This window comes from Bacillus rossius, chromosome 7, assembly GCF_032445375.1.
Source record: "Bacillus rossius redtenbacheri isolate Brsri chromosome 7, Brsri_v3, whole genome shotgun sequence".
Lineage (NCBI taxonomy): Eukaryota > Metazoa > Arthropoda > Insecta > Phasmatodea > Bacillidae > Bacillus > Bacillus rossius.
Window position 1 is genome coordinate 7,014,895 of NC_086335.1, and position 18,371 is coordinate 7,033,265.

At 39.9% G+C, this 18,371-nt stretch overlaps 1 protein-coding gene across 2 annotated transcripts in view; it reads left to right on the forward strand.

Moving 5' to 3' along the window:
* The window catches only part of LOC134533661 (selenocysteine-specific elongation factor), a 67,767-nt gene that overhangs the window by 36,441 nt on the left and 12,955 nt on the right, over positions 1 to 18,371 (forward strand). Inside the window, exons 4-6 of one of the 2 annotated variants that reach the window (XM_063371200.1) lie at positions 11,248 to 11,408; positions 12,770 to 13,188; positions 13,477 to 13,781. In XM_063371200.1, the coding sequence (XP_063227270.1) occupies positions 11,248 to 11,408; positions 12,770 to 13,188; positions 13,477 to 13,781 (885 nt within the window). The remainder of the gene's footprint in view (positions 1 to 11,247; positions 11,409 to 12,769; positions 13,189 to 13,476; positions 13,782 to 18,371) is intronic. The other variant, XM_063371201.1, reaches the window with a different exon arrangement.

An 18,371-nucleotide genomic window follows, 5' to 3' on the forward strand; every position in this document is an offset into this window, starting at 1 on the left:
GTGTATGGTCACAGGACAGGAGATCCTGAGGTTCTCCCATCAAGATATTCTATTGGTAAGTGTGTGTATGGTCACAGGACAGGAGATCCTGAGGTTCTCCCATCAAGATATTCTATTGGTAAGTGTGTGTATGGTCACAGGACAGGAGATCCTGAGGTTCTCCCATCAAGATATTCTATTGGTAAGTGTGTGTATGGTCACAGGACAGGAGATCCTGAGGTTCTCCCATCAAGGCATTCTATTGGTAAGTGTGTGTATGGTCACAGGACAGGAGATCCTGAGGTCCTCCCATCAAGATATTCTATTGGTAAGTGTGTGTATGGTCACAGGACAGGAGATCCTGAGGTTCTCCCATCAAGATATTCTATTGGTAAGTGTGTGTATGGTCACAGGACAGGAGATCCTGAGGTTCTCCCATCAAGATATTCTATTGGTAAGTGTGTGTATGGTCACAGGACAGGAGATCCTGAGGTTCTCCCATCAAGATATTCTATTGGTAAGTGTGTGTATGGTCACAGGACAGGAGATCCTGAGGTTCTCCCATCAAGATATTCTATTGGTAAGTGTGTGTATGGTCACAGGACAGGAGATCCTGAGGTTCTCCCATCAAGATATTCTATTGGTAAGTGTGTGTATGGTCACAGGACAGGAGATCCTGAGGTTCTCCCATCAAGATATTCTATTGGTAAGTGTGTGTATGGTCACAGGACAGGAGATCCTGAGGTTCTCCCATCAAGATATTCTATTGGTAAGTGTGTGTATGGTCACAGGACAGGAGATCCTGAGGTTCTCCCATCAAGATATTCTATTGGTAAGTGTGTGTATGGTCACAGGACAGGAGATCCTGAGGTTCTCCCATCAAGATATTCTATTGGTAAGTGTGTGTATGGTCACAGGACAGGAGATCCTGAGGTTCTCCCATCAAGATATTCTATTGGTAAGTGTGTGTATGGTCACAGGACAGGAGATCCTGAGGTTCTCCCATCAAGATATTCTATTGGTAAGTGTGTGTATGGTCACAGGACAGGAGATCCTGAGGTTCTCCCATCAAGATATTCTATTGGTAAGTGTGTGTATGGTCACAGGACAGGAGATCCTGAGGTTCTCCCATCAAGATATTCTATTGGTAAGTGTGTGTATGGTCACAGGACAGGAGATCCTGAGGTTCTCCCATCAAGATATTCTATTGGTAAGTGTGTGTATGGTCACAGGACAGGAGATCCTGAGGTTCTCCCATCAAGATATTCTATTGGTAAGTGTGTGTATGGTCACAGGACAGGAGATCCTGAGGTTCTCCCATCAAGATATTCTATTGGTAAGTGTGTGTATGGTCACAGGACAGGAGATCCTGAGGTTCTCCCATCAAGGCATTCTATTGGTAAGTGTGTGTATGGTCACAGGACAGGAGATCCTGAGGTCCTCCCATCAAGATATTCTATTGGTAAGTGTGTGTATGGTCACAGGACAGGAGATCCTGAGGTTCTCCCATCAAGATATTCTATTGGTAAGTGTGTGTATGGTCACAGGACAGGAGATCCTGAGGTTCTCCCATCAAGATATTCTATTGGTAAGTGTGTGTATGGTCACAGGACAGGAGATCCTGAGGTTCTCCCATCAAGATATTCTATTGGTAAGTGTGTGTATGGTCACAGGACAGGAGATCCTGAGGTTCTCCCATCAAGATATTCTATTGGTAAGTGTGTGTATGGTCACAGGACAGGAGATCCTGAGGTTCTCCCATCAAGATATTCTATTGGTAAGTGTGTGTATGGTCACAGGACAGGAGATCCTGAGGTTCTCCCATCAAGATATTCTATTGGTAAGTGTGTGTATGGTCACAGGACAGGAGATCCTGAGGTTCTCCCATCAAGATATTCTATTGGTAAGTGTGTGTATGGTCACAGGACAGGAGATCCTGAGGTTCTCCCATCAAGATATTCTATTGGTAAGTGTGTGTATGGTCACAGGACAGGAGATCCTGAGGTTCTCCCATCAAGATATTCTATTGGTAAGTGTGTGTATGGTCACAGGACAGGAGATCCTGAGGTTCTCCCATCAAGATATTCTATTGGTAAGTGTGTGTATGGTCACAGGACAGGAGATCCTGAGGTTCTCCCATCAAGATATTCTATTGGTAAGTGTGTGTATGGTCACAGGACAGGAGATCCTGAGGTTCTCCCATCAAGATATTCTATTGGTAAGTGTGTGTATGGTCACAGGACAGGAGATCCTGAGGTTCTCCCATCAAGATATTCTATTGGTAAGTGTGTGTATGGTCACAGGACAGGAGATCCTGAGGTTCTCCCATCAAGATATTCTATTGGTAAGTGTGTGTATGGTCACAGGACAGGAGATCCTGAGGTTCTCCCATCAAGATATTCTATTGGTAAGTGTGTGTATGGTCACAGGACAGGAGATCCTGAGGTTCTCCCATCAAGATATTCTATTGGTAAGTGTGTGTATGGTCACAGGACAGGAGATCCTGAGGTCCTCCCATCAAGATATTCTATTAGTACAGACCTGCAAAATTCGCGGATTCATTCGGTGATAGGCTAGAATTCAAACACATATACCTCTTAGATAATTTTGCTATTGGCTTACTGTTCATCTGGACTAATCTCAACCAGTTATAAACCCTCAACCAAGGAAGGATCGAATCACAGACAAACCAGCTGAGACGACTTACAAGTCGGCAGCCAATGAACTTGCGTTATTTGCCCGAGTGTACAGGGGTACGTGCAGTCTATCCTGAAGGCCATCGAAACCACGAATTTTGCAGGTCTCTATTTATAAGACGTTATCACGTCAAAAAAAATTATGTACAAAAGATTCCTTTGGAAACTTAGATGCCAAGAAATAGTCTGTAATATACTAAATTAAAGATAGTAACTTTGTAGACCTACAACACATGCCTAAGGTTATTTTTTTTGCATATTTTTACTACGAAAATGAAAATTGCCGCATAATTTTATGTTTCAATTGGTGTTTCATTCAAACAAATTTCTTTTTAAACCACGGAAAATATATTCGAATATTCAATTTGACTTAAGTTCGTTGTTCATTGCTTACTAACGCGCGCAGTTAGCAAAAAAAAAAAAACTTTTAACTATTGGAGGTACTGGGACAACACAATAATCCCAACCCAGTATTACTGCGAGCACTATTTTGTAGTGACACAGTTGTTTTCACGTAAATGTGCAAATTTACAAACATCTGTAATATCACGTGAATATTTCTGTTCCATTTACAAAAAAAATTACAGCGTAAAGGAAAATTTATTTTGCATTATGTCATGGGCCTACGCCATTGGTAGAGACCTGTAAAATTCGCGATTTAAAATCCCTAAAGGATAGACTCCATGATCCTCTACGTACTCGTGCAAATTACATCTGCTGATTGGTTACCGACTCGTAACATCTGTTGACTGGAATGATCGTGATTCGCTAATTCTTCTGTTAAAGATTTTTCATTGGCCCAGAGTCCTTCAGATAAACTGTGGCCCAATCAATGAAGCAAAATAATGCCAAAAGTATTTGGTTTCTATCCTATCGCGAAATGAATCCGCGAATTTTACAGGTCTCTATCTATTGGTAAGTGTGTGTATGGTCACAGGACAGGAGATCCTGAGGTCCTCCCATCAAGGCATTCTATTGATGATTGCTGAGGTCCTCCCAACCAAGTATTAATGTTATATTTGTGAGTACTGGTCTATGTTCAAGCACACTGTGAGTGTGTGCATGGTCACAAGTTAGATGGTCCTGAGATCCTCCCACCAATAGATTATTTTGGTGAGTACTGGTCTATATTCAAGGACACTGCTGGTGTGGGTGTGGCCACAAGAGAGTAGAGCCTAAGGTCCTCCCATCAAGAGAATATATTGGTGAGTACTTGTCTGCAGCGTCCAGGGATCCCTAGGTCCAGTAGCCTACACTTCCACGCTGAAAGACACACAAATACAATGCCCAATATGGTTTAGGTAGCCAAAGTCGGGTGTTCTGAACATAATAGTTGAGTGATCTTAAACAAGAGAACAAGCATAATTGTATTAACTAGACGTTATTCTTATTTATTTTCCAAATTAGGTGATAAAACGTCAATATTAAGACAAATCTCAAAATGCAAATATGTGATTAAATATGAAAACAGCACAATAATGTACAATAAATAATATGACTTTAACGAAATAAAAAGACTAATGCAGCAGCACGCTGAAAAAATGCATATACATGGATATGCAATTGGATATATTGTGCAGCAACGCGTAATATGCAAATACAATTACAGTACATTTTTGTGACATGTTACAGCAAATGACCGACCCATGGGCAAAAGGGCAAGCAAAAGACTAATAACCCACGTGAGAAGGCATATTTCACAAACATGGAAAAGTCCGCATTTATGAAATCTAACGGGGCGAACTCACGAACAAGCAACTTCGTAGACGCGAGAACAAGCTATATAAATATAAATTTATTTCATAGTCCAGACGGGGCAAGACTCAATACAGAGCAGAAGACATACCAGATAAGAATTTAAGAATGTACTGATCACTGCAAAAATTTAATTACGGAATCGTAACACAAAAAAAAAGAGAGAAGGCACTTGAGATACACACTTACCAGACATGGCCTTGCAACGCTCGATGTGGAAGCACCTCGCCCATCACGCACTAACATCAAACCAATTACAGGTAGCTAAACACAGGAATTTGAATAGAAAAAAAAGGAAAGAAGGTGCATGAAGAATTTATAAACTACGTTAAAAACACGGCTACCCTTGCGCAACACAGACCATTCTAACACCGCAGCCGTTGCAAAACCATGACGGTTCGTGATCTTGTGCGATTAATTACGGCAAACCTATCACATCGCAGACAAAGTATTCAGCAGGAGCTGAATCACAAAACCCTAATGCTGCGACGGACTGAGGACGAAGAAGAAGAATCGTCCGACGGCGAACCAACACTATAAAGCCTCCTGCCTACGCCACTGCGCAAGCGCCCCGGCGAGGTAGGGGAAGAAAAGGCACATCACAAGAAGGAGGGGAGGAAATGGGAAGAGGACCTATGACTGACGGGAGGTCGGCAAACGCGCGCATGTTTGAAACAGTAGCAGCAGCTGCTGCAGGTCTATGTTCAAGGTCACTTCTGGTGTGTTTGTGGCCATAAGGCAGGTGCTTCTGAAACCTTCCAATCACATACTTATATTGGTGAGTAGGGGTCTGTTTCCAAGACACTGCGGGTATGTGCGTGGCCATATGAGAGGAGATCTGGAGGCCTTCCAATGTAGTAATTTTCAGGAGAGTCCTTTTTTGTGTTCAGAGATGCTCAGGTGGTTTGTTAGGCCGCCAATCCAGGAAGCTCTATATAGGTAGTAGGGAAACTAACCTAGAGTCATTTTCCCCCTCTTTTTTCCTTGAAGCTAAGCACACTTCTTAAATATTAAATTAGTTGCCATGGGTGGGTTTTTAAAAACCCTCTTTATTAAGTGAGGTAATGCCTGTCTCAACTTGCTAAAAATGTAATAGCTGAGAACTCTTAAGTCCTACATTTTATGAAACATTTTATAACTTTATTTGCTTATATTAGTTTTTATGTTACTAGCTCAATCTCGTTTTATGAATCCAGCAATTGAACTAGCCTGTATGTACTTTAATAGTAGTATGCTTATGCCATTTCAATAATAGGGGATTGGGGATTAAGATTAGTGACCTTTGACCTCTGACGTCTCCAAATTCCTCATACTTTCCCGAAAATCTACATATTCCCCAGAATTTCCTGTTTTTCCTTCAAATCTTCCCATTTTTACCTAAAAAAGTTCCCATTTTCCTTTTAAATTTTTATCTTTGCACTATGTTCTAAGTAACCACTCATATCCACGTAGTTGCTTGGTATTCCATCTACCAGCCACACAACAAGCCACCATTAGGATAAAGGAGAAGTTATCTGATTGGTCAGTTCCATCATGAATAATTGTTTAGGGTTGTCCATATTGGTTAATTTTAATTTAATTGTAAATATTAGAGTACCTAATGGTTTGGTATATCCCAGTACTGCTTGAGTGTATGTACATAAACCGCCATAAGTATTATATCATTTTGGTCGCCATCTTTGATTATATCATTTCTGGTTGTGATGTTGTATTATGTCATTTACAACCACCATCTTGAACAAGGTCATTATTACCTTTTCCATAGCTGCCAACCCTGAAAAATCCAAAATCTTGAGGATTTTCAATTTGTGATTTTTTGCTGTGGTTTCGTGAAAACGCTTAAATATATCTAACATACAATATTATAGGCACTGATGTGTATAAATGCATATTTCACGTCAATCACTTAAAACTGTTTCCAAAAATCAATAGGAGCAAATGCAAACAACTTACCTACATTAGAAGATCATAAATGTAAACCTTCACAGTTCACACGTAGGTCTGCACACAAAATGATGTTATTTTAACTCGATTACATTTGTAGTTTGTTAGAGGAAACATTTATATGTATAAAAAATAATGTAACTTTAAACTAATTTTGATTATAAAATTGTAAATTGAGGTTGGTTTAGTATTTCAGCACATGTATGGGCCTACAAATTAAATGCAGATAATTTTCACTTCTTCAATGACATGCATGTTGAAGATTTATCATTCTTTAAAAAATTTGCATAAAAATTCTGTTCATAACAAAGTCCTCTCTGTGATGATTTCAGTTTGACCAGTTTTTCTAGAGTTGCATCACACATTGATGCTCTGAATTGGGTTCTTGTTTTCTTAATTTGTGAAAAAATCCTTTCACACTCTGCATTGCTGTGTGGGATACAGAGAATGGCAAGCATTGCCCTGGAAAGTCTGCCATATTTTAAAGTATTGTCTGGATTTTTTATTTTTCCGACCAATGACCACTTCATATCCATTCTGCTCTGTTTTACCACCTCTTCTGGAATCTCTTGCACCTGAAAAGAGCAAAACTCTGTTTCCAATAAGTCTACTTCTGAATCCATATCTTGGTCTTCATTCTTCACCACAATACTGGGAAACTTTTCAACAAAGAACCTTAGACTGCAGAAAGAAGCAGTACGAATAGAGTTCATGTCTGCCACTTCTGCGTGTGTCAATATGTCACTTTTCAGTGGAAACATATAAGGTAGTACTTTGTATTTCATCCTTTGCCTAAAGACCAAAGCAGAGTATAAAACATAAGACTGCAACAACTGACATCCCAAATACTAATTAAAAATAATTTTTACCAAGGATAGTAGGCCCAGACCATTCAACTATATAGTCTGAAATAAGAAAAAGGATTTGACAGACTAAATTCCCAAAGTCATACACCAAGTATTGTAAAATTATTATTTTTTTCATATATTCGACTTTAATTACAAACACTTCACTTTAATTTAATCTCAATTCCTCATTACGTTTTCAATTTACATTGTCTCTAGGAAACACAATAATGTCTGAAAAAATTACTTATTAATTTTAATAGTCATAATTTATTATACATGTACGCCAACATTATTATTAATATCCCTACATGTCAGAATATTCACTCATTTTGCATACAAAATAAGATTCATATTACAATTTGGTTTGGTAGAATAGACTTTATAATCATCATTATTATTGAATAAAAGGTTTTAGTCTTTAAATTCTTAGGCGGGTCAAATTAAGCAAAATAAACAGTTTTTTTCATTAGTGGTGTATTTGTTTGCAAAATTTATTATACATAGTTTTACACAAAAGTAGGAAACATATCAGTATACATCTACTTCTGTAGTGGGTCTCAGCTCCAGATAGTTCACCGGAGCCAGCAGTGATAACATAGTCCAAGGACATCGGAGTCCTCCGCCACCCTGGATCTCTGCACACGCCAAAGGCTGCCATTTTGGACGATTGTACAACCGCGACAGGTTTCAGCAGGCACACCAAATCCCCACACACTGCACACCGCGCTTCTCCGTACACGATTTTACCCTGGCTTGGCACTGGGCAAGTATGGCGCCAGTAAAGTAATCCGAAGGAATTGCCATTATTTTGTAGGTTACAAAAAAAAACTTTAATTTATAATCCTATCGCATTGGTATGCCTTTTATTCCATACATATATACTCATGTGAGCATGTAATTTAATTGTTGTGCACCGTGCCATGGGCCATATTCGCAAGAAAATATTGTTCTTTCATGTAGGCTACATATTATTTTAATTAGTACTTGTGTTGTGTTAAACAGTGTTATGTATTTTTTTTAGCAGTGTTACTATTTTTTCTGGTGTAATGTGGGGAGAACTGGGTTCGTAAGAGAAAGTCTGAATAATTTTACTATGGTTTTATTAATTACTAATATTTATATTAATAATAAATAATAGTACTTAAAAAAATTCCTACCTCAAATCACTGGCACTTAAAAATGTTTATTCTCAAGCCACTGAATGTCTGCCAAGTTCCACAGTCTACACTCCTCACTGGAGCTAGGCTCAACAGTGGTTCGCCCCTCACCTCGCGCCTGTCCACACACTCAGTCGCCGCACTCTCACAATCCAGTCGAACTCCACGTCGCGTCACTCTCAGAGGGGTGAGGGGAGTCTCTCACCCTCTTCGCCGATGTCACACTTCCCTTCACTCGCGGAACTCATCGCGGGACTCGCGTGTAGGACGGCTTCGCTGCTCAAGTACGAGTGGGTCATCATTTCAGAACCGAAGAGAGCGGCAGTGACGAGTCGCGTCATCCCAGGCCGACCCGACACCTGAAATATCGAGAATAGCATCGCTTGTTCACGCCACTTCGCGCGGCGGCCCACGGAATTCCCAAGGCCACTCAGCGATAGATAACAGCGCCGAGGCAGAACGATGCGCGTGGAGCGGAGGGTGGAGGAGGTAACGACGACCCTTGTAATCCGGCCAGGCGCTCGTGGCATGCCTTACGTCAGAGGACGGCTCGTGACGTCAGTGACCGTGCGGGGTCGCCAGCCAGATCAGAACCTGGCATAGCGGTCTGGTCTCTCGCCTTCGTAACAATATGTATTCACAAAATGTTGTATCTTGCATGTAGAATCGAAGGCGGAAGTGGTGGTAGTATCTCACGAATGTGCTCACCCTGGCTCTCCGTCACATCGGCTCCCTTGTTAAGCACTTAGATATCAGACCACGATCTGAAACAAAATCCTTAAATATTTTATTCTGTGTTTTCAGGGGTTGGGGACTATCAGTATTACTAGAGTAAGCCATACTTAGTGTAAGCCATACATCATAAATGGAGCAAAAACCCATATACATCATACTTATTACACTATCATACTTATTACTTAACACATCATACGTATTACGACGATGTTAGTTTACTAGAAAAAAAATAATGCTTAGATTAACATTGACACACACATAGCAACACTAAAATTGCCCAACAATGATGAAATAATGCCGACATCTTGCATATCAACAATAATAAAACCCGTCCAAGTCACCAAAAAATAACTTATTGATTATTTTAATGGAAAAAAGAACAGGGAATACCCATGATGAAAATCCAACAATGAAAAAAAATAACAGTGAAAACAATAATGAACAATAGTATAGCGGAAACCTGACTATGAAAATCCAACAATAAAAAATAGAATAAAGGAAACTCATAGATAGGGAAAAAAACCAACAATAAAAAATAACAGGAACACCTAATGATGAAAACCCAACAATGAAATAAATGAAGACACCAACAATGAGTGGATAGATTCAATGATGAAAATGAAGTACCACAAACAACATGGATGCATAAATTACTCGATAAAAATGCAGCATCACAAACCACGAGAGTGCATATGTCATATAAAACTTATTATTGGGAACTCGATGGCATTTTTGCCATCATTCACACCAACCTTGATGACAAATATCTAGGAAAACTAGGAAAAACATAGAACCATCCCAAATGCATTGCATCATAAGCACAACACAGAAATGTACCATTCCAACAATAACCACCGCCGCCGCCATACCACCTCCACCACTGCCGCCACCACTACTCACCACCACTAACCACCACCAACACCACCAAATAAGAATTATTGAATTATAAAGAAGAAATGTACAGCCCAAACTCAACCTTCCAAAAAAGCATTGTATAATAAGAACAATGCAGAAACGAGCCACAAAACAACAAGAACCACCACCAAATAGGACCTCTGACTCATAAAGTAGAAAAATACCAACCCTATCACCAACCAACCATCCAAAATGTTTTGCATCATAAGTCCAATGAAAGAACATATCACCCAACAAAAATGCATTGCAACATAACCAAAATAATGAGGAATACATTCCATCATAACAATAATAATTCAGGAACATACCAACCAAACCCCACATCCACCATACCAACCAAGAATGTAGAAATGTACCACCCACCGACATCACCACAATCGCCTCCTCTTAAACCAATTTAAAACTGACACTCACATAAAGCCATTGATAATAAATTGATGAAAAAAGTTTCAAAAAAGTATAAAATAGTATCAAAAACAACAGGAGTGCATAAAAGCAATGATGAAAAAAATTTTGCACCACAAACCACATGGGTGCACAAATCAATGATGAAAAAACATGGCATCACAAACAACGTGAGTGTACAAACTCCACGATGAAAAAACGTAGTACCACAAACAATGAGGGTGCATTAATTCTCCGAAGACAAAACATGGCACCAAAAAAAAAACAGGGGTGCATGAAACCAATGAAGTATATACCGTCGATGCTTAATCCATCGACAAAGGCTAGGTACACCATCACCAACAGAGACATGGGTGGCTACCAAGTGGCAAACACTAGCCCCACACTCGTATTCCTGAAGGGCCTTCTCAGCTACCGTAGTGGCCCGGGGCCCACGAAGTCCCCACCGTGCTACACCCCTACAGAGAGTCAACATACGAGTACAGACATCAGTTTCAAACTGTGGCTTGCCAGTCTTCATAAGTTTTGTATTATGTATTATATATTCTTGTTTTATATATACTACTATATATTATATTCTTATGTTTATTATTCATTCTATATATCCATACGGTAATGTATTTATTGCATCATTACATGGGTTGATCAGTTCTACTTTCTTTTGGGAGCAGAGTGTTGGTTGTTAGGGATAGGCTATCATTATCAGTCGCCAGTAGAACGTTGAACAGAACTACTCTCTTTTTGTAACAGTGTGTCAGTAGAAAGCTTATTGAACATGAGTTGAGCAGAACTGCAGAGTGTGGTGGTCCGCAGGGCTGCAGGGTCTGATGGAGACCTTGAAGGGGCTGACCTTCCTGCCGCAGCGAGACTCCTCCCTGCCGTTCCTCATGGCCGTGGACCACTGCTTCCCCATCCGCGGCAAGGGCAGCGTGCTCACTGGCACCGTGCTGCAGGGAGCCGTCCGCGTCGGCGACGTGAGTGGCCTGCGCCCTTGTGCCATCTTGGATCCTACAACTTGTTACCATTTTGTTTTCTTGACATTTACACCATTGTGTTTTGTACAATTTTATTTTATTTTTTATTTATCACATAATATCCGCCAAAATGATGACATTAGAAAATTTGTAATATTTTTTAGGTTGTAAAAATTATTTAATTACAATTCAATAAAATTTTAATAAATAACTCACATTATGGGCCGTGGAGGTTCTGCGTTAGATCTCGCCAAGGGCAATTTCTCCATGGAGACATGCAGCATACTGACCCTTATTACCCCCTACCACCTTCACATCAGTCACCTGCTTCACTTCTTCCCGCCAGCTTTACCCACATCCATACTCATTTCTTATTGGTTGCCTCTCATTTATTATTTATGCTGAATTCCTATTGCTTATGAATCCCTAGGTTATTTATCTAGACTTAATGTTTATCTGATTCCTGCCGCTAAGCTCATTTGGATAATAGTTATAAATATTTGACTTTTAACACTTTTTTATTTTTTTACTTTTTCAATTTATAGAATTTTTATTACGTGACAGCATGTTATTTTAGAAATGAAATTTGCAATAAAGTTTAATACATTTTTTCTTTCGAAATTATATAATTTTTTACACATGAATTCAGATGAGAAAATTGTGTCAGAGAAATGAGGTTATGTCAGGAAATAAGTGGAAAAAGAGTGGTAATCATAAGTAGGAAGTATTGGTTTACCCAACCAGGAATGCTAAACCATTCAACAACCAGTCTTAAAATTCACCTTTCCTGTTTTCCAGAAGTCCCAAAAAATTAAGCAAATTCATTCGTTTGCAGGGTAAACATACGAACAGTGAGAAACTCGTCGACTGTGTTCAAGCGGCTTGTGAAAATCTTCCACGTGCCATTGTTACGAATACACTTTATCTATGAAGTGTTCGCTGATTTAATGGCTAGCAGGAAGATTTTCTGAACCTGGTAAATGATAACTTGGAAGGAATATTACCTCCGCTGGATCTTTTTGAATGAAGCCAACATTACATGACAGGTCCACTCCAGTTTCAGTCAAAAGCAGCTTATTAATGAGAATTCGAGACTCACCGTGAAGCTTTGGATGTATCATAGATGGAGTTTTTTTATTTGTTTCTGAGTGCTTAGTAAATAATAAACCGAGAGCTGCATTTCATTGTGTAGCAGGAATGATATTTTTGTTTGTGCTGTAGGACACAGTCTGCCAAGTCTGTTGTATAGCAGATGGCCTCGGAGTATCTCCTAAGGTTGGTCCGATGGAGTACCGGCACACAGGGGCACACAGGGGCACACAGGTGCACACAGGGGCACACAGGGGCACGTGGTGTTGCAGGTGGTGGAGGTAGCCTCGCTCGGCCTCGCCAGGAAGGTGCGGTCGCTGCAGATGTTCCGCAGGCCGGTGGAGCAGGCGGGCCAAGGCGACCGCCTGGGCATGTGCCTCACCCAGCTGGACCCGGGCGCTCTGGAGCGGGGCATGGTCTGCCTCCCGGGCTCCGTGCCGTCCGTCCGCCTGGCCGTGGCGGCGGTCAGCAGGATCCAGTACTTCAAGGGCGCGGTGCGCAGCAAGGCCAGGCTCCACGTGATCCTGGGCCACGACACGGTCATGGCCAGGCTGACCGTGTTCGGGGAGCCGGGGGCGGGGCTGGAGGGCTTCCACCCCTCCCGGGAGTACCGCTACCAGGAGGAGCTGTCGGAGCGGCCCCAGCTGGTGCTCCTGGAGTTCCAGCGGCCGGTCCTCATGCCTCCCCGCAGGTGAACCTAGTGTTATACAATTGCCTGTAGTTGTTACAAATGGAGCTAGTATTTTCTTTTCTAGCTTTGTGGTCATCAATTACTTATTGTGATCAGTTTGGGCTCAAAAATTAAATGGGATTATGTTACCTCACATGGATCTGCCATCTTTGTGTCACATTACCATTCATCGACTTCCATTCCATTTTCACGAAATTATTCCTACCGGTATGTTTACACATCAAAAGTATTTAACTATAAGCTTGATAGAAGATCATATTTTGATAAATTTGTACGGATTGTTGGCAGAAGTGTGGTGATTGGCTGTCGACTGGATGAGGATGTGCACACAAATGCATGTCGCCTAGCTTTCCAAGGACATGTGGAGGCGCAACTGGCTAACGCGGGTACCCTGCAGATTTACAAGGAAAAAAGCCGCGTGGGTTGCGTGCAGAGGGCGGCCTCGCAAGACGAGGTGGTGGTCGCAGGCCTCTTCCAGAACCACACCAAGTCCCAGCAGTTCCTGGGACTGAAGGTGCAGCTGTCCACTGGCGAGGAGGGAGTTCTCACCAGCACATTCGGCCAGGGTGGCAAGGTCAAGGTGCAGGTACCAGGTACGTACTCAACTCACACCTTTACAAGCGGACCAACACCCAGCAGTTCCTGGGACTGAAGGTGCAGCTGTTTTCCGGCGAGAACGGATAGGCCTCCACCAGACCACAGGTTTACTGGGTGTTTGAGGGGTCCCATTGTAATGTAGGCGCCAGCAAAGCTGATAAAGTCTAAGGGCCAAGGACACAGCCAACTGTCTGGTTAGCTGAGTGGGACAGGGGCTGGGATGGGTAGCCTCAGCCTCTAGTCATAGCCAGAGCTCTAACACCTTTCCCTACTATGTGGTGTATTATGTATCCACGCCCGAGGAGGCCCTGGGACGGAAGGGGCTTATGCCGAAGAGAGCCGGGTTAACAAATAAAATTTAGGGGTCAACCCCTTATGGAACTTTTTATGTATGTATGTCCTCGGGCCAGGAGGGAGTTCTCACCAGCACATTCGGTCAGTGTGACAAGATCAAGTTGCATGTGCCAGGTATGTTCTCACACTTTTATAAGCAGACCAACCCCAGCAGTTCCTAGTACAGGAGGTGCAGCTGTCCACTGGCGAGGACTGGTTTCTCTCGTGACAGTGCACCTGCTCACAAAGGCTGAGGGGGGACTTGTGGTCCCACAGAGGTATCGACATAGTTCTGGCGAAGGTGTCGTAGTACTCAACCTTTTACCAGTCATAATATATGCCAACTGTCGATGTGTCTTAGTTAATAATGGCACACTCACGAGTCTGGCTTTGCAGGTAAATTGTGTCGAATAAACTAGCCTCGGAAATTTGGTATTTTCAGTTAGCGAGCATACCCAATTAAATCTATATACGTAGGTGAGCGAATTTTTTTTGCAGAGACCTAAGGATTTTTTCACTTGTTTCTTTCCCATGTCTTGACTTTCTTTGTGAGGCTGGAAGTAAAGTCCTGCATCGTTTTTTTTTTTTTTACCCATGGCACTGACTTCCATGTTGGTATTGTGTTTTCTTTAGGGGTGTGCGGGATCCCGACGCTTCGGGAAAAAAGTCGGGAATATAGGCTTCCCGAAATGCCGGGCGGGAATTTTATTACTCCCGAATTTTTCGGGAAATTGTTTAAAAATTTACAAATGTTTACTAATCATGTGAAAATGTTTTCTATCAATTCAAACTGTTTTTACAACAATATTTTTTATGGATTTGTACATTTTTGAAGGGTTTCCGTACTATTTAAACGCAAAACATCTTTTAAACGTATGCCGATCGTAGCGACAGCTGTGGTGTGCAGTGAATTATGATAATCGTTTACACATATCTAAATGGAATATAAAAAACGTACATGGAGTATCTTAAATATTGTATGCGTTCATAAATATATTTCTTCTAGGGTAAAAATTTGCAGATACGTGAATAGTCAGTTATATAACATTATTGCTGTCACCATCGAATACTTAACCTAAAACCACTGTGTCCCCTTCAACGACCTAGAAATACATAGACTGCTGGTACATATGCTTTCAGCGCCATTTGCTGCTGTCGACGGCAATCTCTGGAACTACTCTTCGAGTGAGTGAGACAGAAACATGTTTTGACAGAAGAGGGGGCAAGATCGTATCCATTGTTTATTGTTCCTTATGGACAAATGAAACTACTAGTTCGTTTTTCAAGTCTAATTATTCGTAACAAGTAAGGTCACCTTACAAAATGTGTAATATAAAAGCAGCACAATATAAATAATACAGTGAGATTCAATCAACCGCTGTGCCTAGTTGGAATTTCCGTAAATAAAAGTTTGTTATGGTCTTGTATTGACAATTTTATCCCCGCGATTTCGCTTATCTTGGCTCACGCAATGTATTTGTAAATGTACCGTTTTAAAATGATTTACGTAACAATTGAATTAAGCAACTTTTTAAGTTAAATAGGCCTAAGTTATATAATAGTTCAGTTGCCGAAACACTGCGTTTATAGTTGAAAGGTCTTTTACATGACAAGGTCCGGTATAATCTACTAGGATGCAATTAAAGAATAGTGAATTGAAATAACACAGCTGTGCTTGTTTCCTTAAAACTGAAAGTGATCGTAGGTGTGTGTGGTGAACTATAGTATGCTCACAGAACTATCCTGCCCCAACATTTGTCTAGCTAAGCACGTGGAAGTAAGGTCCCTTAGCTACTTGCAGCATGCATAGCTTCTTTCTGTTCCAGTATCGTATGTAGCAAATAATAAACGCTACATATCTAAAATACATTATGTACACCTTGGCTAGAACATACAATTTAGCAGAACCCTGTGGAAGGCAAGGTAAACATACCTTTAAAAAAAACCTAAGTGGCTGTATTTTTTACGACGAAAGAGTTAAGTTCATTTTCTTTCACAGTTAATTATGGCCTAATCACCACTAAGACTATCTGTGTTGTGATGAGTTTGAAAGTACATATTTGTGATGTTACCTCGTGCATTAATAGATAACAAGTTTGTTTATTTTTAGGCTTTTATAACAGCAACTTTTTTCCATTTCACAAGTTTTATCAGGCAAGGGGTGAGAAAGAGGACAAAGAGAGAGAGGAAAACCACTATTACAGAAAGAACAATAAAGGAGTGTAATGAGTTGGGGAAGGATGTGGTTAAGGTGACTGAAGCAAGGGAGTTTCAGAAAATGTTGAAGGGGCTGAGGGATTGAGATGTTGGTAGAGGCAGTACTTGCTACAGGGCTGAAGGCCAATTGCAAGAGAAATTCAAATTCATTTCAAATACATAACACCAAGGTATTCTGGGATGGATTCCTAGTGGTTTCACCTCAGACTACCATTATGTCGAAATTGTTTCAAACAATGCATTCTCTTGCTAATCCATAACACTCTGTACTCATTTCATTCTACACAAATGCTTGTATTGTACCTTACACATAGCCTATTTTTAAATGAAGTGCCTAGGTAGCTACACAGAGATTGGCATTAATTCAGGTTATATATTGAGATCAAAAAATTTAACATGACTAGCTGACATCAAGTAATCAAAGAATGCTTGCTAACCCTTCATTTTAAATCATCATGATCATATGAAAAAGTGAATGTTATCAGATAGCTTCCTGCACACCTATTTTTTTTTTTTTTTAAATTTTTTGTTATTAGGGCTTTCTTGAGCCTGACTCAGTTTTTATAATCAAAATACCCTTTGATTTATTTTGAGAGTAATGTTTTAACATGTTGTTTAGGAGTGTGAGCATAAGACACCTGTATCACAGTTAAGTGCAATTTTTAAGTTAATATTAACTTAAGTAACCATTTTTTCAATTTTAAATTACTTAATAATAAATATTACAAAGTAATTGTTGTACCAGTAATTATTACAGAGAAATAAATTGTAACCAATAATAATGACAATTGTAAATAACTTGGAATATTCCTTGACATATCAAAAGTTTTTGATATTGCTGAGCACAAATTATTTGAAAAACTGTAGGACATAGATATAAAAGGTAGGTATTAGCAAATAAATTACTGTTATCATATATGACAAACAGGAAGCAGATTTAACTATTTATTTTCGCCTTGTGAATCCCTCTATGTGTCTTTCAGACAATAGGGATATGAAGCATGTCAATGATACATAGATATACATGGTGTAATAATTAATATATTACAAATACATATATACATGATGAGAAATCTATGTACATACACTTTGACAAATATGTTTAAACTTAGGAAATAAGCTACTTCCCTTTTAAAAGTACTGAGTTGCAAAGCTATTTACATTACAAACATGATGTGATCTGCATAATGTAGCTAAAACAACCAATTAATAAATATACACACACAAGTGATCATACACCATTGCATACACATGCCCTCCTTTAAACTTTATTTACATACATACAGAAAAGAAATACTGAGTGTATAAATGGTATGTTTACCTTTTTTAAATAAAGTTTAAATATTCATGGATGGTATAAAAGTGTGAGCTTAGAGTAAAGCCATCAATATTTATATATGCAAGTTCCCAGCTTTTCATATGATTTTCAGAGATAGTTGAAATAATAACAAAAAAAAATCTATATATATGTACACATACACACACACATTGCATATCACTCACAAAAATACTCAGGAGTCCTGCAAGGTCGTTGGACCTCTTCTGCTCCTGATATACATTAAAGACAGAACTACTGCAGCCAAATGCAAAGTTACATGGATATATCGTTGGCAGATTCTGCTATAAGGCGTGAAGTCAAATAACCTGATGGTATGTTTAAAACAATTTATCTCCAAAACTGAAATAAAACCAAGTGCATTTTTCTCAATACGAATGTATGTACATCAAAACACTACACCGTTGTCATAGCAGCGGTAAAAACTAGGTCAGCCTCCGACAATATGGTGAAATAATTTGCAGTGACACATATATGCACATCAAAGAAGTAACTCTTGAACTAGAAATGGCAATGACTTGGTCAGTTTTAAGTGACAATATAGTGGATAAATCAACAGTAACAAATGTACATACATCAAAACACTTGGTCTGTTGCAAGTGTCACTAGGCTACAGTAAATAAACCAATAGTAAAAAGTGTATTTTTTATGAAAACACCTTATCATTCCTTTGGTATTGGCAACAATTGGTAGTGACAAA